Source organism: Centruroides sculpturatus, unplaced genomic scaffold (assembly GCF_000671375.1).
Source record: "Centruroides sculpturatus isolate CEXI.00-Female unplaced genomic scaffold, Cexi_2.0 scaffold365, whole genome shotgun sequence".
NCBI lineage: Eukaryota > Metazoa > Arthropoda > Arachnida > Scorpiones > Buthidae > Centruroides > Centruroides sculpturatus.
Genome location: NW_019384598.1, coordinates 360,894 through 388,482, shown reverse-complemented (window position 1 = coordinate 388,482; position 27,589 = coordinate 360,894). Strand labels below are relative to the sequence as shown.

At 35.5% G+C, this 27,589-nt stretch overlaps 3 protein-coding genes across 5 annotated transcripts in view; 2 read left to right on the top strand and 1 right to left on the bottom strand.

Annotated features, from left to right (window-relative positions):
* The window catches only part of LOC111624927 (small glutamine-rich tetratricopeptide repeat-containing protein alpha-like), a 42,603-nt gene extending 15,870 nt beyond the window's left edge, over positions 1-26,733 (top strand). The window contains exon 5 of one of the 2 annotated variants that reach the window (XM_023367912.1): positions 26,573-26,733. In XM_023367912.1, coding sequence (XP_023223680.1) covers positions 26,573-26,578 — 6 coding nt within the window. In that variant the 3' untranslated portion in view covers positions 26,579-26,733. The remainder of the gene's footprint in view (positions 1-26,572) is intronic. The other variant, XM_023367911.1, reaches the window with a different exon arrangement.
* Positions 4,456-16,012, top strand: LOC111624925. 2 transcript variants are annotated; one of them, XM_023367906.1, is made up of 5 exons: positions 4,456-4,700; positions 4,806-4,856; positions 7,017-7,120; positions 7,635-7,747; positions 13,283-16,012. In XM_023367906.1, exons 1-5 carry the CDS (start codon positions 4,615-4,617, stop codon positions 13,778-13,780), a joined length of 852 nt encoding a protein of 283 aa, XP_023223674.1. In that variant the 5' UTR covers positions 4,456-4,614; the 3' UTR covers positions 13,781-16,012. The 2 variants fall into 2 exon arrangements, with proteins under 2 accessions (XP_023223674.1, XP_023223675.1); XM_023367907.1 differs by lacking the exons at positions 4,456-4,700; positions 4,806-4,856 and adding an exon at positions 4,868-5,012.
* On the bottom strand, positions 20,627-26,418 carry LOC111624924 (medium-chain specific acyl-CoA dehydrogenase, mitochondrial-like). Its single transcript, XM_023367905.1, has 2 exons — positions 25,913-26,418; positions 20,627-22,367 (listed from the first exon to the last, which is right to left on the bottom strand). Exons 1-2 carry the CDS (start codon positions 25,989-25,991, stop codon positions 21,187-21,189), a joined length of 1,260 nt encoding a protein of 419 aa, XP_023223673.1. The 5' UTR covers positions 25,992-26,418; the 3' UTR covers positions 20,627-21,186.
* Positions 26,734-27,589: the final 856 nt, after the last annotated feature.

Genomic DNA, 27,589 nt, shown 5'->3' with positions numbered 1-27,589 from the left:
TAATTACTGTATTGAAGGAAACACTCGGTTGAAATAACTTATTTGAATAAGACAGAAGTTTATTCTTTACAATAGTTAACTGACTTTTGGGCTCCATACTCCATAGCAACAAGTCTGGCCTCCTCCTCCCTCAGCTCATATACACTATCTCGTACTTGTCTCTTTAAGAGTGCTCGCAGTCATTGGTGTCTAAGGGTAATTTGGAGTATAAACCTTTCACGGTGGAAAGTACCACAGAAGCCCCATAATTTTCTTTTGGTGTTCCTCGCATATTTGTTATAATCTTTCAGGGAGTTCTTAAAAGCCTCCTATTCACCTGTTAGCTTCCTTACTACCTTCCTATGCTCTGCAAGTTAACCAAGAACAATTGTTCCTGTGCTCTCTTGCTAGCTATGGGCAGTTATGATGACAGACTATGCGTGAGGACTTCTTGGAGAGTTGCTCATCCGATTCCATCCTGGGTCCCCAGAGCGGCAAGGTGAGGCCATCCGGTTTTTCTACTTATCCTGACTATTGAACATTTTTGCATAGGGGCCTTAAAATTGGAGTTATCCCATTAAAGATTGCTTCATTTCTTTCAATACGAGATCACCAGTGACCGAGTGGATAACACCAGTGAACAGGTCACAGGTTCGCGCCTGACCAACGAGTTGACAGCGTGGAGTTTTCCAGGTTTCTTCAAGTGTCTCACACCTATGTAGCGGTCAGTTTCCCATAGAAAGTCGTCAAGGGAGACATTTCCTCTTGGAAGATCTCCCACGTGTTGCGTTGCCATATTCCATCAAACCGAAACCAAACCCTACAATATTGTATTCTTATATGTATGTTGCTGTTGTATTTTTTGCATATAGGTATACTGGTTAATTTAAAGTTTATTATGAACTATCACTTGTTACAAATCAGCAACATGCTGAGCAGCAGGAAACCTTGTACATTGTTTCTGATGACGTATACATTAATTAATTACTGTAAATACAAATTTATTATTAACATTTTTCCATATAATATTTTCAGTGCCCAAGTATAGCGCGTTGTGTACCCTATCAGAAAAGTTCTTATAGTCAGCTTTTAGTTTGAAGTTTGCATCATCACGAATTCTATTTATTACAAAAGTTGCGTTTGATTTTTTTTATTTTCAAAAATAAGGGTGCATCTCGCTTTCCAGATGACCTCTTGGTCAAAGCAGTAAACTAATTAATTAAGTAATTATTTTTTAACAGGGAAATTAGAGTGGAACTTTACGTTTTGCCAGGAGATACATATATTAAAAATTTTGTCTACCCAGTGCCAAGTTTGCTCAGCGATGTGGCACTCAAAAAATATGTGATAGATATTTTGATTGTGATCACACCGAGGACAACGAGCAGTACTTACACGCTGGTAGGTGTGAAGATACTCCTCCCTAGTCATCACGATGTTGTTCAAAATTTTCCACGGAGGCTCCCAGCATTTACCCAGGTCTCATATAGGGAGCCTCCCAGCATTTACCCAGGTCTCAAACAGGGAGCCTCCCAGCATTCACCCAGGTCTCATACAGGAAGCCTCCCAGCATTTACCCAGGTCTCATTGCAATTGATCGTAGTATCCATTAGATTTTTGTTGATACTTTGCTTACGAATGTTCATGTAGACGGTACTGGACCTTAATTTATTACCGATTTGCTCATTATTAATTATGGTAGTAACAATTTCTCTCCATTTTATATATTTACTGCAGTTGTCGAGAAGAAAGGGGAGATTATCATCATTCTTAGTAATACGTTTAACAATAGGACCTAATATATAATGAGCGATGAGAGCAAGAGGATGGTTCTGATTTTTTATAGCATTAACCATATTAGCAGTAGCTAAATGATTTTTTATAGCATTAACCATGTTGACAGTACTGATGTTCATGATATCACATGTAATGTTGCCGTTAATATTAAGCAATTTACTTTTATTTTCATTGATTCTCATACCGGGTATACTGCCCCAGACACTACTTTTATAAAAAGTCAAACTCTGTCATAATTAAATAAATGAAATAAAAAAGAAAGTTAGTTCATCTTCCGAAGCAATAAAGATTTAAATAACGTAATTGTGTGGATGGTGGGAAGGAAGAGGCAATCAACCTCCCACTCTGGGGTGACCCGGAATGTAGTCATGATGAGCAGGCCCAAGAATTTTTCGGGGTGGTGTGTTTCGAATATGTCGGGCCCTGTCTCCAATTATTCGGCCACCTTAGCGTAAGCCTGGCTGAACCCACTGTGGGCTTGATAAAAAGTACAATGAGATCTGGGTAAATGCTGGGAGGCTCTTTGTATAGTGTCTGTAGTGCTAGAAAAATAAAAAATGCTCTTTTCCTCACCTTTTATGATTGAAACTCTACTGTTTTTAGGCTATATCTTTACAGATATTAATTATAATTATAATTTTTACAGTAATACAGACAAGTAGACAAATACATAAAATAATTTGATAATATACACAATATACATACATAATATAGAGACATACGTAAAAGAATTAAACTGTAAAGTAAAATTTCGCATTGTTTCAATTTTTGATGCATTACTTTAAGCCAAAGAAAGCATGTGTTTGTAGGTTGCATAAAAATATACATTTATCATAGGCCTATGTACTGTACATAGTGCCACCTCATATTTTATCAGACTTCGCTAAAAGCCATAAGTTCTTCTCATTGATACAAAGAATAACAATGCGATGGTAATAAATAATTTCAATATCATAACAAAAGAGCAATTTTCCAAGGAGCATCGTTACAATTTAAATGAACCTTTAGTACTTTGTAGGACCTTCTTGCCTAGATACAAGCAATAATACAGTAGGGCATGGCGACATACTGGTACTGTATCCTGCAACTGTTGATCCTGATTCCTCATACTCGTAGATGTTTGAAGTTGGCATTCCATCTGGTTTCATAAATGCTCGATGAGCATGCAAACCCATCGAGCGTTTGTGAGATGGAGCAATCTAAAACCGGGCATGCAAATAAAGTGTGGCAATGTTATGGATGCATTCCTGAGAAACCTTAGCTGTGTGTTGCCTGTATTATCTTTCTAGAAAATGACTGTTTGTAGCCTTGCCATAATAGGCAAAAGACTGAGCAGCGTGATTTCCTAAGCGTACCGCTGTGTCGTCAAGTCCCTCGTACCACTATTAGGGATGACCGATTGTCATTAGATTTGCCGACTTTCAGAGTAACAAATTCTGTAAAAAACACCAATTTAAAAATAGTGATGAGTGAAGAAAGCCTCCCTTCTAAATCCTGGTGGTCAATGCAGTTAAGGTTTCATTCTATCGCTCTGGATGACCCGAGATCGAATCAACTGCCAATGATATAAGACAACGCAATACATGTGTAATCTGCCGAGGGAAATGCCTCCTGGGAAGACTTTTATGGACAACTGGCCCTATTTAGGTATTACTAACATGAAGAAAATATAGAAAACTATACGTGGCTAGTCCGTTGGGCAGGCTCTAACCCACGACCAACTCCCAGTGTTTAGTAATTTTATTCGCTTTGTCACTAGTGGACCGTTTCACTCATACTATGAAATATGTTGTTAAGCATAATTTAGTATTTTTCTCATTTCTTGTTTCTTTCCTTCCATACATGTCCTTCATGCAATTAATAGCTGAGTCTTTTTTACATTTCTTCTATAGAAATTAATAATTACACTACATCTATTCACGGAATTTCGTATTACAGTTGTGAGTATTTTATGAAGATAAAAACACCAATTTTTCACATGTGTAAGTTAGAGATTTTTCACACTTTCACACATGGAAACAGCATGGTCTGGACAGTAAGATTACTTGACACCAAATGAACTCAGCAGAAGAAGAATGATCGTTGTGACTGTTAAATAAATTCAAACAAATAATATAAATTCCGAGTTTCAGTGCCTTCACTGAAACTTAAATTTATATTGAAGTCGCAAAAATCTTAAAATTTTGGAGTGCATATGAAGAGACTAATGAAACCCTACAGAATCTCTGAGATCCCCGATTGCAGTCGGTAGGTTAAGTCTACTTTCTTCCATTATACTGTTTCTATAAACAATTCAACAGTGGCGTGTCGTGACATTTGATGACAGGGAAGCTGTGTTTCTGTAAGAAGCCGACATCCAGGGGCAATCAGTCAATCGCGTGTCAGTGATGGTCAAAAGAAAATTATAATTAAATAGAGCTTCGTAAAGACAGTTGCTTCCATTATTTTCGTATAATTAAAATTAATACGTATTTATTTTTTAGAAAATACAAGGAAAGCGGCGCATCCACCGCTTCCAATGACGGCAAGCCACTGCAATTCAACAAGCAATAATATAGGTCTAAATGACAAATCAAATTCAGGCAATCAAATATGGCGGATCTCGAAAGCATTCGACGCTTTTTAGACGAATTCAACTTCATACACGCTAGCAATTCGAATATTACAGAAAAAGTACCGAATATATGACGAATACAATCAATTTTTCGTAAATATTTCGTTAATTTATTTAGAAATCCCACAGTTTAATGCACGTTTGCCAACGCGATTGCAACTCAATAGCGATTCACACGGCGATCGAATCAATTTAAATTTAAATTTTAAATTCAATTTCAACCAATGAGAAGCAAGAAACCAGTTGTAGCAGACGTCATTGGAATGTTTGATCAAAAGTTAAATAAAAACGACGATAAAAGTTTTAAAATGTAATTTATTATTTTATCCTCAGTTAAATCATTAAACAATATGCTATTTAAATAATTATTTAAACGAAAATTAATTAAAATTATTTAATAATTCTTTCACATAAGTCCACTTCCGGCAGTTTGGAGGGAGCAACGAAATTTCGCGGAAGAGTTCAGGTATTTAGTTTTAATTTTTCGATTTATAACTTTATTTTCGGTTAATTTAATACTTTATTTACGTAAATTTGATCCAAACGGATTATAAAAATCGAATTTATACAAAATATTCGCTCGGAGAGCTTGAAAATTCCGAATTTTACTCGAAAACTCCGGGTAAGTAGTAGCACGGGTAGAAGTTACTTTTAGTCAAATGGTGTATTTATACGCTTTACTGCAATTAACTAAAAGTAACTTGTACCGTATTGACTTTGAAGTTTAATTATACCTCGATTGTTGCTACATCAAGTAATCTATAATTAGAGCTATTGTAATTGCTGCATCATCCCAAGATGAATGATGCTGCTGATGTTCTTTAAGTACAATAACTGTGTTTAAAGAATATTAACAATATTACATTATAAGGGTAATGACCGACAGAACTGTGATTAGAGATGATGCAGAATTGGCAGATGTTATATAATCCCGTCCGGTGTAGAAACCATAGCTATGGGAGCTGAGATCCTGGTTTAATTGGTACTACCCGCGTGCATTACGTATAATATATACTTTTGCTTTTGTCGTGTAAACCGGGGCTGCTGTTACTTATATGCAACTGGAGATAATAGGTCTAGTGTACGCTGGAAAAGAATAATACCTGTCGCTTTTTTCGGCTTCCCCTCGTTTATAAATTTAGTCCTCGATAATATATTCCTGTGGCTAACGGAGTACACAGCACTTGGATGTTCCTGTTGATTTCATTAAGAGAGAGTGGCAATGGGTAAGGCTGTCAAATCACTCAAAACTAGAATCTCCCATAGAAAGTAGGACTAATATTAAAGATTTGTTTTGATTTATTTGGTTATGGCAATACAATGTGGGCAATCTGCCAAGGGGAATGCCTCCTGGGACGTCTTTTATGGGAAACTGGCCATATTTAGGCATTACTAATGTGAAAAAAACTGGAAAACTCCACGGCCTGCCTGTCGGCCAGGCTTGAACTCACAACCAACTACTGGTGTTCAATGGTTTTATCCACTCGGCCACTGTTGGGCTCTGCGGAAGAAAACGAAATGTGTAATATAAACAACATACATTAATCAATAAAAAGAAATGTAATTCTGGTTGTAGAGACTTGTGCAGGATGAAAGATACATTGTTTTCTTTATTCTGCAACATACATGTATAATATACATCTATATACAAGGAGCATATGAGTGGATCCTAGGGGGACCTACAGGGGCTTAAGCCCCCATTGACGCACAAGAAAATTAAAATTTATTTGTTCGGACTTCAAAATGTTTTAAAAAACATTTACGGTGGCAAATATGGTTTATCGTACCATCTACAATACAATAATTATGCACGTGTTAATAAAAGATCTTCTATTAATTATTTAAATAATTTTAAGTTTCACAGTTTTATATTGCTTGTTTCAAGCTTTGACACTGTATACATGAAATTTTTAATCTACCTTAAGGCAAAGCTAGGCTTTTGTTTCTTTTGTTTGCTTTATTAAGCATTCAATAACTATAGGCTTGTAAAAAGGCTGAAAAAGTAAACTTAACGATTAATAAATCTTGTAATATGTGCCGCATTGTTTACCACGAAATATTTTCATCCTATGCTTATGGTGACTGACAAATGCAAACTTTAAAAATTCCGTATTTATTGTAGAAAAGGCCACAAGAGATAGTGAAATTTCATAATTATGTTTGTTTTGAGAGCATGATGAAGTTGCTCGAGTACTGTTTATTGATATTAAAGATTGTTTGACAGTATGGTGTAGTGAAGATGACTGCAAAATTCATTCTCTGAACTGTTTAGCCATGGAAAACAGCATTTTCACACATCGCACAGCTCTGTTAAGTTATTGGGTATGTGCCAGAATGTTTGTGTTTCATTATCTAAGGTGATATCTGTAGATAAGAAGGAGAAGAGCATGGATCCATGTGAATCATTGATCTGAAGTGCAAAGCCATGTAGTATAAGAATGGAAATCAATACTTTTAATGAATTCATTCTTGAAAATATCAGTCACCACATATATCAAACATTTTCTCTCATAAACCAGGAAGTGATATAAAATAAACTGGCTCATTGTATTGAATTCTTGTGTATTGAGTACTTTTAAATCAAGTTTATTCTATATTAATAAATTTTCAAATTTATAATTGACAGGAAAATGTCAGAGGTGAAAAGGCTAGTAATATCGTTTGTCCAATTTTTGGGGGATCAGCTGCAGCACGGAAGTCTGTCGTCGGATGCCAAAGAGAGCCTGGAAGGTGAGACTTAAGACTGTACATAACATTAATTTGATACGGATACCAGATTCGACGGACTAACAGGGAGAGATGGTTCTGTAATTGTCATTTATTTATACTCTCTGGAAGATGATTTAGTAGTATTAACCCTTAGTATGTGGCATAACGATATATTGTTACAGTGTCTCTTAAAATGGTCAGGTAACAATATATTGTTACCCTATTTAAATTCAAGTTAAGTGAAATAAATAGGTTGCAGATGTTAGCAAATGATATAATTGTATTCTCCAGCTTATATAAGTGTAAAAAGGATGGGCTAAGTGTTATCGTAGGAGGATGCTGGAGAATTTTTGCAGGATGCTGAATTTTTATCAAAAGATGTTATAGAACTTCTTCAGTGAATAAACACTTAATTATTATTGATAATATTGTGGTATCGCATTAAAAATTCTATAGTATTATATGATTGTATTTAGTTTGTTATTAAAATGCAGACGATCATTCATCTTGTTTATTCTATTACTTCTCTTTTTAGTGGCAATTCAGTGTCTACAGTCGGCGTATGGAATCTGTCCAAACAGTGCCGATGAAGTAAACAAAAGCCAGTCTTTATTACAGATATTTTCGGACGCTACTCGAGAGACTGTCGTAAGTACATAAATTTTACATGTGACATTTATGTAGGCATTTTTACGTCTTTAATTTATTTGCAATCTTTACGTATATGAAATTAATTTGCAGACAGAAAGTTAATGTAATGATACTGAAATGTTTCTCTTGCTATAGACACACACAAGACAGAACTCTGTCACTTTTTGAATGTGTTTAAATGTAATGAAGTGTGGAATACTGCAAATAGATTGGACGACATAAAAATGAAATACATAACATTATTTCCTTGGTTAATTATAAAATGTATCTGTTTAGTGGTCGTGAGTGATTGAATGCTAATTAATATGTCGACAGTCTGCTTGAGATATTTGTGAGTTCTTGCATAGATCCTGCATATATGCGGATTTAGCAGTGGATAAAGTAGGGATTGAATTTCAGCAAAAATAAACCATTTGTATATACTCTAGCAGAAGATTTTAATAAAACTATAAATGTTTTTGTCCAAAAATGTTTGTTAAAATCTTGTGCTGGAGTAAGTACAAATGAGGGGTTGAATTACAGTTTGGTTATTCAGCAATGATTTTATTCCGATCGAATAACCGATTTGACGGGGGAACTTACTATTCTTATATCGCAATCAGTAGCTCTAACAATTGTTTCTCAGTTACACTCTGCTATAAGAAAATTAAATTTTTAACAAGTTCAAATTACCAAGTGAAATTTTTGTTAGTCAAAGTATGAAAATCGATTGTTTCTTCTGTTTCTGTGTGTAGCGTCTTTGTAATCCAAATGTTAATTTAAATCGTTAAACGTTAATTTTTTTAAATAAATCGTAACATTTTCCTAACTAATTGCTGTTTGATTATCTACCAAAATTAACGTACTTTTAGGTTTATAATTAAAATTAATTTAGAAATATCTCACCGTAGAAAGACTTTAATGAGATTCGGTTAGGAAAATAGACATTATCAAATAAAATCACAATTGTAGTTGTAACAAGCACAGATCTTTGTCTTACCATTATTCTGATAGCTTTAGCAAGTTAAAAAAAGCATTTACGATGTTATGACTGCAATGTAATTAAATACGACAACTTTCCGAGCCAGTTAGTAGGAAAATTGTAAATACTAGCATTAGGGATTGTTGGAGTACTGTACATAAGAGTAACAGTAAGATCATTAGGTGAAAGGTTAGTTTCTGATATGGTGATAATGGCCAAACCCCTATTATCTAAGGTAGTGTTGATTGATGCTGTCTTGGATAACCAAAAACTATGATAACATAGACATTTGCATACAGGTTTGCTTAGGATAATGTGAATGCAATGATTAATTTATCATCTTTGATACATTTGTGTGTTATCTCTATATCTGTATCCATGCGACTTGATAGAAACATTCTTGCTTGTTATGCCTGTTGATAATTTATTGCATTAGTTAAGAAATATTGCTATCGTGTTAATTTTATCTAAATTGTAAGTAAGAAATATATAAATATTTCATGTTCGAATGCAGAGAAAATTTATGATACAGTGAATCGTGTAATTTATTGCATTAGTTAAGAAATATTGCTATCGTGTTAATTTTATCTAAATTGTAAGTAAGAAATATATAAATATTTCATGTTCGAATGCAGAGAAAATTTATGATACAGTGAATCGTGTAATTTATTGCATTAGTTAAAAATATTTGCACATTGTTTTCCTTCCTGTGCTTTGATTCAAGCAGTTATATATATACAAGATAGAGTCAAAAATAAACCAAAATTTTGGCACGGGTTTTATTACATAACGCAAACTCTTACATCACATTACTTCAAAGTACACTTATGCAGTTATATTTGTACATTTTGCTAACATTCATATAACTTGCTACTGCAGGTTTTACGTCTGCTGCCAATTGGAACCTGAAACCCTGCAATTTCTTCTTATCAGGAGCTCGATAAAATTATAGAGTGATTGGGGATCGGTGAAGTGGCCTAAGGAAGTTAGGAAAACATTTTATGCTATGGTCAGGTATTAATTTACCTGTGCATCAGCTATTTGTGATCAGCGAATATTCAATAAGAATTATAATATGGAATTTCAATGATTTTACTTCGTTTGTGGCAGGACGTTTTTCGTCACCAATAATATTTACTATTCAACTTCTTCCTGACTTCTCGTGCATTTTTGTTAGCAATATATCTTATTTTGTCCAGTTGTTGGTACAGAATAGATGGATCACACTGCTTGTTGAAAAAGAGGTGGGCCAGATCTTCTTCTGATATCATTCTGTGTTTATTTTTAATAAGTCTTGCTAGGAGACTTCGTTCCATTTGAGGTAATAGCGTTCGAACTTCTATTGGAGATGCTTTGTATTTAAAAGAGATGCACTTGGGGATGAGTCCGTTCTTTCGACATTTTAGTGAAAACCAAAGTTAGGCTTTTTGTCTCAACCACGACGTTCTGGTATTCAATAAAGCAAAGAAGTGTTTTTTAGTTTCCATGAATGAAAATATAGTTCACTTCATGCCAGCGTTTAGAATTATATTTTATTATAGAATTATATTAGAAGTTATATTTTCATTCGTGGAAACTAAAAAACACTTTGCTTTATTGGATACCAGAACGTCGTGGTTGAGACAAAAAGCCTAACTTTGGTTTTCACTAAAATGTCGAAAGAACGGACTCATCCCCAAGTGCATCTCTTTTAAATACAAAGCATCTCCAATAGAAGTTCGAACGCTATTACCTCAAATGGAACGAAGTCTCCTAGCAAGACTTATTAAGAATAAACGAAGTAAAATCATTGAAATTCCATATTATAATTTTGCAAATGCAAATGTACCAGCAAATATTCATCAAATCAATAAGAATGCTTTTCCAATCTCTATTTCCTTGTAGAATTTGCATTTCCTGAAATGAAAAAGCAGTGTTGGAACATACAGTTCCAACACTGCTTTGACAAGTGCTATGGGTATCGACTGAAGCATGACTGTAAGATAAACCTTCTTTGAAGATGATGCGATGTAAGAGTTTCTGTTATGTAATAAAACCTGTGCCATAAGTTTGGTTAATTTTTTACAGTGCATTACGTATTAACACCAAGCTCATTCGGAAATGCTAGTGTTTCTGAACAAGCTCACTATATACTTAAGGTGGTAATGTTGTTTAGAATTTCCCAAAAGATTTTTTAGTTTCCGATTTAATTATCGTTATTATTATTTTTTCTTGAAGCAACTTCTAATGATATGAATTTGATAAAGATAAATTTCCTTCGTAGATAGTTAAATGCGAGAAAAAAGACTAAATCCTGTCAGGGAATAATTTCCAAGATTCAAAGTATTAATTTATCTACAGAGAGCCAGAAATAATTTTGTTGCCATTCAATTTGGATGATTAAATGGACACCATGTTGGAAAGAAAGACATTTGATTCACATTATTTAAACTGCTTTGTTTTGCAGTATATAAGATGCACTGAATTGTTTGTAATTTACCATATATTTGTACAAAAGTTATTTAGATTGATAAACTAAGGCAATGTTGTGATCCCAAGCTCGACTCTGTGAAATATGGAGTGATCGTAAGAGTCAAAGTTTGAAAAATAAAGTGTGTCTTACAAGCAGCAAAATAGGATAATTAAATTTCCTATTACTTTAGAATTAAAGTTTATTACAGTAGAACCTCGAAAACTCGGCCTAATGTGGACCGAAGGGTGGCCGAGTTTGTGAAAATGCCGGGTTATCGGGAATGGGGTTAAAAAAAATAAGTACGAGTGTTTCCTCAGTAAATACTGTACTGTACTTGTATGTATTGTTTACTTGAGAATACAACAGAGAATAAACTGCCCAAATACCCTTAAACAAAGGAAAAGTACGTCCTTTATGAAGGCATAGAGCCTTTACTACATGAAAATGAAAATTAATGAATACACTGTGTACAGTAATTTACCTGATAAGACAGACCTCAGAAAAATACTTTATGAGCACTTTTATACTTTTATAAAGCTGTCTATAATGAAAATTAATTAACTAAGGATTTTTTTGCCCTGCCAGGGTGTGGCCGAGTTATCCGGAGTGCCGGGTTATCGAGAGCTGAGTTTTCGAGGTTCTACTGTATTATTATATACGGGTGATCAAACAAAGTTTTCTTGTGAGGAGTCGGAGCAAAACTACTCAGCAGTGCCAAGGAGAAATTTCAGATGCCGTTTCTTAAATGTTTCTTGCAATCTGCAGTAGGGCAATGACTATTGCCTCCGGTTCGCAGTATTATCGAGACTACTCCTTGCAAGTAAATTAATTGTTTGACTGCTCATTTCGTAATTATTTAAGAATAATTTTACAATATTAATTATCATGCATATTAATGATTCCTAGAGTTCATTATTCTATAAAGGATACAAAATTCTTGTTTGTTTGTTTTAGGAGGTATTTTATTCTCTGCATGTATGATTTAATAAATCTTTCGTTAAAATTTAACTGTAATTATTATTAATTTAAATTGCGACAGCTTTAACTTTGTAACTGTTTGCATGCTTTCCTGAACATAAGTTTGTCTCCGCAAAGATTAAAGATTGGATCAAAATTTTATCTCGGATGGCAATTTGTAGCGACTGACCACGTTCTGTCTCGGATAAAATTCTGAACGCAAGTGCCCGTGCATAGATACAACGAGTTCATGATACACATTGTGCAAATATAAATTTACATTGTTTTGCATACATCATTGAATAATCGGGCTGTAAACAATGTTTACATTGAATATATCTCTACTTATTCATATGAACAGTAGAGAAAAATTCATGGGAAATATACATATACGTTTGTACGTGAGAAATTGTTATCCAATGTATACCACTTTGTCCTAAATTGTGCATTTCAGGAACATAATTACAATGTATATTGTGAGAACACTCCATGTAACTGTGCAGGTAATGTTTTGCTTTGTTGAACAGGTACAGTGCAATGCTCACAAGTCTGACGAGTTGGTTGGCCACAGTTTATTTGCTTACGTAGTACATAAATGCATACATGTACAGTACTATATGTGTAATAATTGCAAGGTGTAATCTGTATTGTCATGCATTAATTCTTAATTGCTAATACGGTTGTGTAGATTACCAAGCCAAGTTAATGGAGTTTACACTCCCATTTCAAACTCACTTTTTCCATGATTTATTTGTATAGTAACTAATAATTTGATAATTTAGATTAGTGTAACTGTTCCTCTGTCGATGCAGTTCAATATTATCATTGATATTAAACCCACAGTTTACTTACATTGCCGTAGAAATCCAATCTTTAATCATCAGTTGAATGACTTTAATCATGATTAATTATAAGCAAGTATCATGCTATTCTCTTATCTCTCTTCTCAGTTAACAGTGTGTTGTATAATGGAATTTAGTGCATGAGTTATGTTTACAGGATTCTTTATTGCTAATATTTAACATTAAAACAATAATAATTTAAACATTGTAAATTCTCTTCTCTTGATTTCATTCTAAATTATAAATGAGATCATTCTGGATATAGTGTAAGTTATTATTGGGAGTTGTTGACTGAAGATCGTCTCATCACCATTTTGAAGATAACCGTGAGGAATCCGAAGAGGGAATCGTGCTCCGAATGTGATCCTGCAACCGGCGGGAAGAAGCCAGCGGCCGATTGTGACTACATGCAGAACCATCTGAACGGATTTTCCGAAAAAGAAGGAATCGATTGTCCGTCTGTCTGCGCCGACCACACGACAGAGCAGCTGCAACTGACAAGGGGAAGACGGCAGTGTGCGGGAAGAAACGAACTCTCTGCAGAGGATTCTGTTTTGGGCAGCAGAAGCGGAATGGAAGCGCACCGGATTGGCTGCAATGGCATGCACGGTGAGACAAGACCTCTCGATCTATCTCTAGAAACATCCAAACACCTGCTGGAAAGGTTGTCACCCAAGGGTGGCTGCGTCCAGTGTGGCAAGGACGGGAGACTAACAAAACGCGGACGACCTCACGAGAGTTACTTTGGATGCAAACTGTGCAGGGTACATCTGTGTCGCAAGCGGAACTGTTTTGACATCTGGCACACTGTGTCCTGACGGCCCATCCTATATCCAAAGAGATTTTTAACTCCAATGCTCGAATTTTCTAGTCCCACCGTATGCAAAATCAAGATAGTGTCACCAGTGGGAGAGGAATGTCACAACTTATTTGCCTTTCGACAGTGGGAGATTACATATGTAAGAACACAACCTAATATACTGACACAATGACTTTGGCAGATTTCTCAAGATCTGCCGAAGTCTTCAATAACATATCATTACTATAATGCTTTGCCCACAACATTTTAAATCTGTGTTCTGCCAAATCATTGCATCTGTCACAAAAGTATTTACACAGTGTTTAAATGGATCTGTTGGAGTTTTGTTATCTCAAAAGAAACTTTATACGTATGCTCTAAAAATTACGCGAATGGTGCTAAAATTGTCGGCATTTTTCAAAGGCGTGATACTACGTAAAACGAGAATGTGCCATAAAAATACTTGTTGATGCACAATTTTGGGGATGTTATTTTGTTAAACACACTGCCAAAAAGTAGATTTTTTTTTTGCATGTATGAATTAAGGGATGATTTAAAATTTGCTCTTTCAAACTACTTAAATGTTTGCAGATCCTCTTTCTCAACAAATCTGAATATCTTACCGTGTTCTGGGTGTTAAACCGTTTTGCCAAATTTATGTAAATGTTTACATAATGTGTTTGTTCAATATTCAACCTATGCTCACGAACGACTTCCAAAGATTTTTTAAATAAATGTGCAATATTCTCCAAGATATAAGTTTCTGTCATTCTACAACCATAGTTTTGACCATAGAATAAATGAAAAGGTGGTGTAAATCATGTATGAGCAGCTTTCATTACATAAATATTCCTATCAAGAACATTAAAACTACTGTAAATAAATAGCTTACGAAAAAGCTGTACGAAATGCATACACAATAAAGATTTGAAATTATTATAGAAAAACAATGTGCGGATCCGTTAAATTCAGGTAAGTCCGATCGTGAACGTATTTAATAGGATAAAATAACAAAATACTAATCTTATGTTTCTCCCAGCAGAACGGTTAAAATTTGTTTGCGTTAATTTTTTGTTCAATGGGTTATCTCTACTTGTAGTCTATTACAAGTGGAGACGCCACATTGGTAAAATTTGAATTTATACAAATTTTCTTTGGTGCATTTTCGAATATCTAAGCAATTTCAACCCAAAGCAGGTCTTAGAAGTAGGCTTGTTTGTTGTGTTAATTCTTGCACCATTCTGCTGGAATAAATGTAAGGTTAGTGTGTTTGTTATTTTGTTTATTGCCTGGTTAGTGGAAGAGTGAAACATTTACTTAACGGAATGGGAATGTCGGTGTTTCATTCCATCCTAATACATCAAGTTTTCTGAGTTTTCTTCACATTAGTAACCACTAAACAGGGACCAGTTTCCCATGAAAAACCTCTTGGGAGACATTCGCTTCTCGGCAGTTCGCCCGTGTGTTGCATTGCCGTAATTGAATAAAACAAAACCTTCAAGTACTCGAGGTCTATACATGTTTGTCAACATCAAATAACATTTCTCTAACTCCTGATTTCATTGTCAACTTCTGACATTACACATTCCATTAACTTCGTTTATTAGATAATGTTTCAGTTTAAGTTTCAGTCAATAATAGAAAGCAGAATTTGTAACCAGATAGCATCTTATAGAGGAAGAGAGAAAACTTGCAAAGATTCTCCTATTGCATGACTGTTATACAATTTGAAATGAACAATTTGGGAATTTGTTGGAAAAATTGATTATTCTTTTGTTGTTTTTCCTTTACGACTAGGTGCATAGACAGACACTGGGCATTTTTGACATCAATCTATTCAGGAATATCTTGTTGGCCAAGACGAGTTTCAGGCATACACCCTCTTCTGTTGGCATTTTGTTTTGAGATACCTTGTAAAGATATACATCTTGCTTAAAAATTACTTATATTTGTGGTTGAACTACATAATATCATTAACATGTGCATAAAAAGTTGTTAATTTATCTATGTATATACAGGGTGGGGCATGATGGAGTCCCACATTTATGAGGTGAATTTAAAAAAAAAAACAGTACAATAATATGGAAAAAACATTTTATTTATTCAAAGAACATGTAATAAAGTTTTTTTGGTTAGGCTTTAAAAATGATGATGATAAATCTAGCTCCATGCAATACTGCTAGGAGGCACAGCTGTAAAAGCTGTGCCTCCTAGCAGTATTGTGTGGAGTAGCGACAAAGTGCATTTTCATCTGTCTGGCACAGTGAACAGAGTTATTTTATTAAAGCACATATGCGTGCATAACCAGCACCGCTAGGCATAGCTGGAGTAGCACAGTGAACAGGCAGAATTTTGTTATTGGGCTGCTGAAATCTCTAGAGAACTCCACAATGACCTCTTCACAGCCTGAAAGTCATTGTTTGGTATGCTTTGTCCTGTGTAGGCATTGTGGAGCCTTTTTCTGAAGAGAATGGCGTCACTGTTACTGTGACGTACTGGAGAATTTTTTGCACCCGAAAATGAAAGAATATGATACAAGTGGCTTTTGGTTTCAACAGGATGGAGCCACAGCCCACGTGAACTGTCATTCTCGTGCCATTTTGACAGAGATGTTCCCCAGTCAATTAATCTCTTTACGAGCAGCCGATGAATGTCCCCCTTGCTCCCCTGATTTGAGCCCCTGTGACTTTTTCTTATGGGGTATCTGTAGGCAGAGGTTTTTAAACATTGCCCTCAAACTCTACAAGAACTCAAGGAGGCCATTCGTGAGGAAATCGCCAAAATTCCTCCAGATATGGCGGTGAGAGTTGAAGAAAACTTCAAGGAACGGCTCCAAATGTGCATTGTCTGTGAAGGCTAACAATTGGACGACATCATTTTTAAAACTTAACCAAAAAACCTTATTACATGTATTTTGAATAAATGAAAAGTTTTTTCCATATTCCTGTACCGTTTTTTTATAAAATTCACCTCGTAAATGTGGGGCTCCGTTATGCCCCACTTTGTATATAAATTAATAAGTTTTTATGCAATAATGTGACTTGCGGTACAAATTGGAAGATCATGTATAGTTAATCTGGTCCTCTTTCTCTTATAATTTCCATGTCTGGTCTCGACTTTCATCTAACTCCATTCTCGATATTAATTAAGAAAGGATTTACAGCAGATGGATGACTGTAATATATTTTTGTAATTTTTGTGACATACCCTTTATAGAAATAGAAGGGCAATGCCAGTTTTGTATATGTAAAGTATGCAGGAAACACACAGAAGTCACATCAGTGGAGCCTGCATTACTGAAAACTTGTATGTTTAAGATTGTGCATTAGCAACACAAACATCTTAGAGTAATGCGTGCTTACGAGCAAGTGATATTGGTGCAACCACATTTAACTGGAGTTTTAAATTTACTCGATAGCCTTGGTCTAAACTTGAAAATCATAAGTTATAGTAGCCTAGTAATACTTTATGGCAATGGTTTCCAAACTTTCTGTACCTCTGCCCTCTTTTCTCAGAAAAAATATTGTTTTGCCTCCTCAATTTTCGTAACAATTCCATAAGTACTGTCCTTATAATTTATTTAATGGCCTACAAAACGATGTGCCTTATTAAATAAGGTATATTGTTTGCTGGGAATCTACTCTTGAGATGTTTTGGCAAGAGTTTGGGTGGATTTTTGGCATTCGAACCTAAGTTGTTCAGATGAGGGTTGTGGGTTAAGCATAACCGTTTTGCTGGCTCACTTTTTCGACATTGATTTGGCTTTTTATTTTGTTTGTTTGTATTAAGAAATGATAATTTGGTGAAAGCTGTGCACCTTCTCTGCCCACAGTGCCTTCCAATCTGAGGCGCAAGACCCAGATTGGAAAACATTGCTTTATGCGATATGTTCTTAGGGGAAGTAAAATGGGATACAGGAAACATATAAGATGAACTTTAGAAATGTTTCTTATTGCAGCGGGTGATCGGATAGCGAACACTTTCGTGAAAGACTTTTATGATTGGACAACGAACACTTTACTGAAAAAACATAAAAATAAGTGACGGAAAATAACGAATACCGATTGATTTTCCCTTGTCTTCAAGTAACAATTCGAAAGCTTTTGGAATGCGAGAGACGTCAACATCGACGCTCAATCTTATACCAATCGGACAGTATTCCTCTGAATTTTGAAACTCTCCCTTTAATTCCAGCTTTTTGTTTACCTTTCTGACAAATAATTTTTTATAGTCTTTGCAAGAGCACTTGTTAAGTTTTGCTTTGGGGGTTTATTTAAGAAAGGTGAAAGTTCAACTGTCCCATCAGATATTTGTTAATGTTTTAATACCAAATTTCAAAGTTTATACGGGCCTTGCATTTAAATCATTTTTTGAGGGCTAGTTGATTTCTGTTCTTTAAATTTTTGTAAGTGCTTTTCTGAACTTTTTTAAATAAAAAGAAACTGATAATATTACGGAGCCTAAGGAGTGTCAAGAACTACCAAATAAGTGATAATAGTGAAGGTAGGAAGTGGGCACAAGATATCTGATGTTGCTAGGCAGTATGGCTTGAACAGGTGTACAGTAGGCACAATCTTAGCTATGAAAGATATATCAAGAAGTCTCAATCTGCTAATGGAGTAATAAGAAATAAAGAGCATTTTAGAACTCATAATGGAAACTGATCTGACAACAGAAGAACTCTAAGAACTCTCAAATGAAGAATACCAAGAAACGCAGCAAGATGTGTTTCTTTTGAAAAAGAGGAAGACAAAAGAGGATCAACGTTGACATCTGCTACTAAAGATCTTTTGAAGAAATGGGAGGATGTCAGAACAACAATCCAAGTTACATCCAAACCAGAATAAGGTTAATGGGGTTGGGGATCGCTACAATTACAATACTATTAATTACTTCTGAAAAATCGTGAAGAAAAGAGAGAAGCATTCGATATTGGACAGATTCTTTAACCCTTACAAACGAAAAAAACATGACTAATAAAAATGCAAGACTGCATATATATGTGTTTTTACTATTACATATAAATAAATGTAGTAAAAAGTATATATTTTTTTTATTTTTTGGAGTCTCTAGAATGAATTATTCAAATTCCCATAAAAACGTATGGTAAATCAATAGTCGGTTAATGAACAGTCTTCAAATGGATTATGTTTGTTAACTGATATAAAATATAAAATTCTAATTCAGAGGTGGATGTGAAGTGTAAATATTTAAAAAAAAATTCCTTGCATTTCACCTAAAAATACGTTTAACTTTGCCATGTTTGAGACTAAGACATCTTTTTAGCAAGCCTGTTATGGGTTTGGTCAGGCCGCATTGGGTGGAGGACAGGGTTTTTGTACAAGGGAACAAGGGTCTCAAGAAATTCTTGGAGTTTCATTCAGCCTTCTGGATTTGATCTCAGATTCCCCAGATGCAGTAGGATGAACGTTAACCACTCAGCCGTTTAGCTGAGATGCAAGGAAAAGAATCCCCGAGTTATACATGAATTTCATGATAAATAATTTAAAGTGGAACATTAATAAATTTGTTGTGAATGGTAAAGGAAGGATGTTGTTGCAGATGACTCGAATGCCATCAGTTAACTTGAGAGACGAGTCCTTTTCTAATAAAGCAATTCTCGAGCAGATATATTATTGTCGAAATAAACAAATATAAAAACAATTGTTTTGAGAAGTTCTGTTAGTTTATATGCAATGAAATGTTGCAGATTAAAGATGTACTGTGTGTGACGAAGGCAAATTTTATAAAATAAAAAACTGCAGACCTTAATTTGGCATATTTCATGGTGGTAGCTAAGTCAAATTATGGTTCCAAAAGACATACTAAGACAGCATAATTTTCAAATATGATCTCCATAGAGCCCTTTGTACAAGCTCACAAAATATTTGCACTTATTTGAAACCAATGCCATATCAATTCAGTTTTCTTTTGTACTCTGTTATTTTTTGTTAAATTTGCTTCTGTTATGCCATGGATGTGAATCAGGAATAGGAAATGATTTGCCAATACTTGATAAATTGTACTGTGGGGATCCAAATGTATTCGAATTTGGATCCCCACAGCAGAAAGTTATTTTGTGTGGTCATCAGATCATGAGTACTATCTTGCAATTTCAGCAAAGTTTGCACTGCACAACTTTGCTGAAATTACACACAAATGTGAGAATCCAGACTCTCTTATGAGAGTTTGGAATAATAATAATAATTCGAATAGAATATTTTCTTTGTTATTTCCGTTATTTTTCCCGTTCTCACCCCGTTGCCCAAGGAATAGACCCCGGACAGCGAGTAACGACGCAATTCAATGACCTTCTTGACAGACGAAGTCATCCGAGTCGACCGCGGAAGCTCCCCGGAGACCTGCAGTGTGCGGATTAACTACAAAAGGTCACCTACAAAGGTCAACCGTACGGTGAGAAACATTACTAAAAATGGTCAGTCATCTCCCCAGGTGATGACGAAATTAATACTTATTGGTCAAGAGATGTCTCTGATGTCATCACCCATGACGGGGGAGACGATCATAAATCGGGAGAACTGTCAAAATCCCAGATTTCTCCCACGCTAAAAGGGTATAAAAGGGGAATGATCCGACACCTCGACAGCGATCGTTGGGGAAGAGACAACGAAACGGACTCTTCCAGCCCTCTCCACCTCAGGATCTACGAAGCTCATAATTGCTGCTCCATACAAGGTAAAAGACTTAGAATATTTCCCATTCTCTCTAAATATGCCAGAATTACTCCTCGAAGAGGTTAACCGAAAAACCCTCAGAGCGAACTTCACCAGGAAGAACTCTACAGTCAAAGAGCGACGGAGCAAACACCTCATATGGACATAGCCAAGCGGACAGAAAGGGACTTCGCTCCACATAGCCTTCCAAGGGCACTTTGAATAGAAGACGACGATCCCAGAGCGTCCTATGAACGTCTTATACGATGAGATCGTATCCTACGAGGTAAACCCTTGCCATAAATTCTCTCTCTCTCCAACGTGAGGTCTTTCTCGATCTTTTGGCTTTAAGTTAGGTTAGAATTTAGAATATATATATTTATATTTTGATACACGAGTGTTACATTTATTGTCTTTGTGTATAATCTATCATTGTTTTATTAAATGCGTTGGATAGTTAAAACCGTGTAGTTATTTGGACACCTTGTCATGACTTCCGACTCCTCCCCACTCACTTTTTTTTTTCGTCCTCCTATGCCATTCGACAACCGAGAGCGTGTCTTTCCAACCCGTGCAGATTAAGTGGTCATTAGGGTTCACCCCAATGGCCCCTTGCTACTCACACAAAATTGTAGAAGGAGTTATTAATAACTGCAAATACAGTCTAATTATAAAAATATAAGTATATTTATAATAAATTTTTTAACATATTTGACTGCATAAAATAGTGCCAGAGTATACATAAACATGTTTAAAGGTTCTGTTTTGCATTTTTGAGATATTCACGGGCAATAATCATTCTCTGTATCTGGGCAGTGCCTTCGTAGATTTGATATATTTTGGCATCTCTCATCAATTTTTCTACTGGGTATTCACTATTGAAACCATTTCCTCCAAAGATCTGAACTGCATCAGTGGCACACTTGTTGGCCACGTCGCCAGCCAGACATTTTGCAATAGATGCCCAATACGTGTTACGTTCTCCTCTTTCAAGCATCCAGGCTGCCCTCATCCAGGCCAGACGTGCTGTTTCGACTCCCATGGTCATTTCAACCAACATGAACTGGATGGCCTGATGCTCTGCCAGGTATTTACCAAAAGTCTTCCTTTCCATTGAGTACTTTGTAGCTTCATCCAGAGCTCTCTGAGCCAGTCCCACAGCTGCTGATGCTACTGGAGGTCTTGTTTTGTCAAAGACAGCCATTGCAATTTTGAATCCCTGTCCTTCTCCAACCAGAACGTTTTCTTCTGGTACAGCCACATCTTCAAATATTACGGCTCTGGTATCCGAGGCACGCTGTCCCATATTCCATTCTTTTCTACCATGCGACAATCCTGGCGTGTCGGCATCCACAATAAATGCCGTAAGAGCCTTACTGGCCGGACATTTTGGATCTGGATCGGTCCGAGCGAGTACAAAATACCAATTGGCTTTGCCACCATTGGTGATCCACATCTTCTGTCCGTTGAGAATCCATTTGTCACCTTTCTTTTCTGCTTTAGTCTTGATGGCAGCTACATCCGAACCTGCTCCAGGTTCGGTTACACAGTAGGCACATATCAGTGGTTCTGCCGTCATCCTGCCCAAATACTTCTTCTTCTGTTCTTCATTTCCCGATAATATTACCGGTGCCTGTCCCAGCCCATTAGCTTCCATAGCCGTCTGAATTCCAGTACATCCATACGCTAGCTCTTCCGCAATTAAGCAGGTATCAAAACATCCCAATCCTGCACCGCCATATTTAGTAGGTATGGAAAGATTCATCAGTCCTACTTCCCATGCCTTTTTGATAATATCCATAGGATATTCGCCAGTTTTATCATGGTGTGCAGCTTTTGGAATTATTTCTTCTCTACAAAATTTCCTAGCTAACTGTTGGTATTCCTCCTGTTCTGGTGTCAATTGAAAATTGTATCCTGTAGCCTTGGCACCTGCAATTAATAAAGTAGTAGTTAGCATTAGAGTAAATATTTTAAACTGAATTTTTATCTCTAACTTTTAAGTAATTAACCCTAAGTATAGTCACATCATTGCTTATTGAATAAGTTTGTTACTAATGGTTTTACTCCTAATGTCCAATTGGTGCTCCAAAATTGTGAAATGTGAGCTTTAACCGTGTTAGAGTTCTCACATTCTAATAAAAAATGATTGACATCTTACAGTTTCACATTAGTTTTGTGAAAATACTGCAAAGTCGACTTCACATCTTTAGCGAATGTAGTGGCATTTTATGTCGAGTATAATTATTAGTTTATCAGTTTTAATCCCACTTCAAACACAAATTAGATCAAATATTAGAGTTTAATGATTGTTATTTGGAAGAATTGCAGTTTAGTTGCTATTGTTAGCAGGCCTTTGACCTTTTCAAAGAACTTGATCATCATCATGAATTGCAATTAGAGTCACTTGCAATTAAGATTAGTCATCAGTAGCATTGCACTAATGTAAAGAGAGGAAAATTTTCCATCACAATTAACTTCCCGTAAAGATTTCTTTATCATTACATTTAAGAATATTTGGTTTGGTTGGATAGTTTAATGATACGGAATATTTAACTACATTGCACAAGTTACAACATATGGTAAATACCCTACCATGCTCTCTACTGCCATTTGTAGAGGTTATACTACACCATAAAGTTACACTGGAGAGAGGATCTAGAGAACTGCATTGGTAGTCCGGGTAGAAACATTGATTTCATCCCTAGGCATCTATTAAAAAGGATGCTAGACATGCAGAAACTGCAGCAAGCAGGGACCCACCACAAGCAAGATTTAATTTTTCCATCGTGTCTGTTCAATATAGTAACCTGATATCATATTGCGAAACTACCATGTGCTTCATCATCCGTATCAATTTTTAATATGAACCAGCAATTATTTATTGTGACATTGTCACAAAGCCGGGCTGCAATTTTTAATCATAACAACCTTTAACAATAGAGTCGTGACATTCACCTATCTAACAACCAGGAAAAATTTTTGAATTATTTCAAGAGGAACTGTATAGAATTTTTTACAAATTGTACAATTGTTTCAGCAGGTTTTAATGGTTACTTCTATAGAATTATAAGTACAGTTGATCTCCCCTATAACACTGTTGATAATTCCGTTCTATATGAATTCCATGTTGTACGAGTCACTTAGATTTTACAAATACGTGAGCCGGGCTGTGAACAGCTCGCGTATTTGTAAAATCTAAGTGACTCGTACAACATGGAATTCATATAAAACGGAATTATCAACAGTGTTATAGGGGGTCGACTGTATTATTTTGACTAACTAATGTGTTACATTTTAATTGTAAGCTAATAATTGAAGGCGCGAATTATTATTTTTTTAAAATAAGAATCACAGATAAGAAGCCAACAAATAATTTTAAGACGAAATATAGCATTACGATTTTCAATTCAGTTTAATGCTCCATTGTTTTCAGTGTTTTAGACACAAAAAATGGAATTTAAGAAATTATGTTTGTTGTTATTAGGGAAAAATCCTTTTAGTTTAATGTGTTGGTTTAATCTGAATCCCACTTTTGTGTTTATTAATAAATATATCCACACCATACATTTTTTAAAAGTGGATTTCCTAGCAATACTTATTTTTTATTTAATTTTAATTTTTCTCGCCAGGCGGTGTTTCAATAGTCTATGTTGCTCGCTATTTCCTGGATAATCAGAATATTGTAAACTGTGCGTTATCAGTTTTAATTGTTTCCTGTTGTTGAATATTTTCCTTTAATAGAAAATTTAAAAGGAAACACGCTAGTTATTCAATATTTATATTAAAAATTAACTAATTTTTCAAGTCTTCATACACTTAAATCCTACAGTTTCTAAGTTAATATGCATTAAAGAAAACTCGGCCTATTATTATTATTTTAAATACCATTGTTAATTTTTAATTTTCAACAGCAGATGGTACTACCAACACAGCGATGTTTTCCTCTTCAAAACTTCGTGTTACATAATTTAAATGCGATTGTTTTCCTTGAAATCTTTTTGTTGTATTTTCTTATTACTCAAATACAGTGTCCTGTACGTCATTGGATGGACCAAATTTCACACAACGTTATACCCCAGAAACAAAATTCTACTGTATATAGTATGACTATAACGGATCTTTTCTTTTTAATTGCGGTACAATCCGGTAATTACACTACTCGCGCTAATCCGAACTAATCGAGATCGGTAGTAGTACGGATTAACCGGCGTATGATAGTAAGGATGATCATGTAAGATACTGTTCTTTACGATTGCTAACTCAGACAAGGGTCACTGAAAGAATGAGCTACAGGTTGGGGGCATTAATCTCCAATATGAATAGACTTTACCGTGAAATTTAAGCAGCTTCAAGATATGAACGAAGAAATAGGAAAACAAGATAATGGCTGCGAAAATTACTTCCGCTTATATTAATAAAGTATGAAGAATTATTGGTTTAGACAGCGCATTGTTTTTACTTTCCCCGCTGTTATATATAACAGGGAAAGTTTGTATGGATGTGTCTCTGTGTGTGTGTGTGAGGGCATGCTTTTGTTTATCCAATTTGAATCTTGATAACTTCCATGTATATATTAATATAATAGCAGGGAAAGTAAATATATACCATCCACAGCTTTCGATTGTCACGAGTGTGTTGCGTATCGAGCATAAAACCCTATGGGAGATTCAACACTCTTAAGTGTGATGAGATTGGGAATATCTTGATGAAATAATTACGTCATCACTGATTTTTAAATTGTGCTTTGGTGTGCGCCCATTCCTAAAAAATTCTCCGGTCACTGAACTCGGCACGTGATCGAAGGGTACTAAAAAAATAAACACGTGTTTGACAGAAGCAGAGAACTCTGTTAAACCATTAACTTCCAAGAAGCGTTTTACAAGCTGTAACGAAACACTACAGAGCGTGCATGTTTCTATAAACGTGAAAAAATATTATATTTACTTTTATTGATTTATGTTATATATATACACACACAAACACTTCTCTCGAACACATAGGGGTGTATGTCGGTGACGTCATCTTAAGATGCGTAAAAGCCACGTGACACTCGAACTTAGGCTTGATTTTATGAACGGGGACGAAACGAAAGTTAATAAAATTAACGGCGATGACGTCAGCGCCGATAAAATATCAAATAAAAGATTAAAAATGGGTTCGATCGGCGAATGAAAGACGTGTTCGGATAGCTAAGAGGATGCTAAATAAGCGTGGCGAGTTTGATTCACGTGCGACGAAAGGTGACTAAGTGAGTGACGTCAAAAAACGTTCGGTGCAGCACCGAACGGCTTAGCTCTCTGGTTAGGTTCGCTTGGTGTAGTTCGATTTCGAACTCCTTCCGCTACGGGGCGAGAGGTCTTCTCTATCGATCGCTATGTTTTTACCAGATATAAAACCGAAATTTTCCCTTTCCTTCCAACCAAAATTAACCCGTATCCAAGGATAAATTTAGAAATTACACAAATTTTACGTACCAGTTTCGGTAGAAAAGTCCGCTAAACGACGATAGTTATTCCATACGGCACGTATTAAATTCCTATTGCGAGTAAACATTTTTTCTTTTTTCCCCCTCCTAATAGAAAATGTAGAAAGTCAAACAGCCAACCCACCCCTTCGTCCCGATCTCCAGACTGAACGTGAACGTGCTCGGTAAAGCCGTATCATCCAACCAATGAGGTAGTCCGTTAGAAATAAAACGGACTACCTCATTGGTCGGATAATCTAAGACGTATTTAAACCGCTTTTCTTTTTCGGGCAGCGTGCCAGGTACTGGAAACGGCGCATGCGCGATAGGAGATTTAACGATGTCGATGATTAAACGTACTTAATTTTTAATGTTTATATTTTTAAAATTAATTCTTAACGGCAATTATACGATATAAAAATGCTTCCTTAATTAAAATTGGAAATGAAATGAACGTATATTTTTAAGAATAATTTTGTTTTCGAAGGAACCTGTTCCGAGGTCAAAGTTCGTTAACCGACTAGGGAAATAACCGAGTTAAATTAATATACTGTAAAAATAATATATAAATAGACATATATATATATATAAATAATTTATTTTAAGAGACGATTTATTTGGATTTTTTAAATTAAAATCGATAACATAGAACTTCTTTTATCACTAACAGCGATAATATCACCGACAGATGGCGACATCGTTACGTCGGCGGAACGAACATGGCGGCGATAACACGATTCAGCACAAATGTTAACTTTATGATTAATAATTTGTTTAAATTGTATTTAAATGTAAAATATATCACTTTGTTTTTTGCTAATTAAACTATTTTCTACATAAAAATGTGTTTAAGTAAATGATTTATCTTTAAATCACTGTCCTCTGGGCACCGAGATAGTAAGAAATTCATCGTCCTGCGCCATCTTGCGCCGCGACGCGTCGCGGCGCAAGATGGCGCGTCACTCATCGCAAACAACAAATCATCAATTCGTACTGAGTCATGATAACTTTTGATAAGTAATAACTTGATAAATGTAAATGAACTTTAAAAGTTCAAATTCTATCAAAGGCAACTTTTAAATAACACTTTTCGTGTTATTGACAAGTCCACAATACTTATCTCGCTGAACAATGTCCTGTGTTTTATTTAATCTCCCGCTCTTTGGGCTTTAAGAGACCTTTTTAGCAACCCATTACGGATTCGGCCAAATCCACAACGGGCCTGCCGGGTGACGAGTAAATGTCTCAGTGTCGTGTTCTTACCCTTGAAGCTCGAGCCCGAAAGAACGTAATTACAGCGTATTCTTTTATTTATTATTTGATTTTATCGTCCTTTGTAAACATTATTTGTTTATTTCTGTGTATAGTAGCAGGGTATGTGTATGTATATCATAGAAATATAAAGCGGATGTTGTGTGTTGAAGCGCTTTCTCCTCTGCCTGCCATGTTGTGTGGCTTTCTTCCGCAATAATTAATTAAATGCTGCGGCTACACTTTTTATAGGTAAATAAATGCTTATGATGTTCTTTAACTTGTTTTTTAAAGGAAAACAAAGTACATGTATAGAGTTTTAGTGGGAATACCCGCCACTCTGACCTTGCCATATAACAGGTGGACCAGCACCATTATCGTTGAATCCTGCCACACAAGTGATTTTATCTGTTTTGGGTGGCAGTATTGAACCATT

Coding starts and splice junctions, on each gene's coding strand:
- LOC111624925 (XM_023367906.1), top strand. CDS start 4,615: ATGAGAAGCAAGAAACCAGTTGTAGCAGACGTCATTGGAATGTTTGAT. Junction 7,121..7,634: donor TGCCAAAGAGAGCCTGGAAG/GTGAGACTTAAG, acceptor TTCTCTTTTTAG/TGGCAATTCAGTGTCTACAG. Junction 7,748..13,282: donor ACGCTACTCGAGAGACTGTC/GTAAGTACATAA, acceptor ACCATTTTGAAG/ATAACCGTGAGGAATCCGAA.
- LOC111624924 (XM_023367905.1), bottom strand. CDS start 25,991: ATGTTTACTCGCAATAGGAATTTAATACGTGCCGTATGGAATAACTAT. Junction 22,368..25,912: donor GGACTTTTCTACCGAAACTG/GTACGTAAAATT, acceptor TATTAATTGCAG/GTGCCAAGGCTACAGGATAC.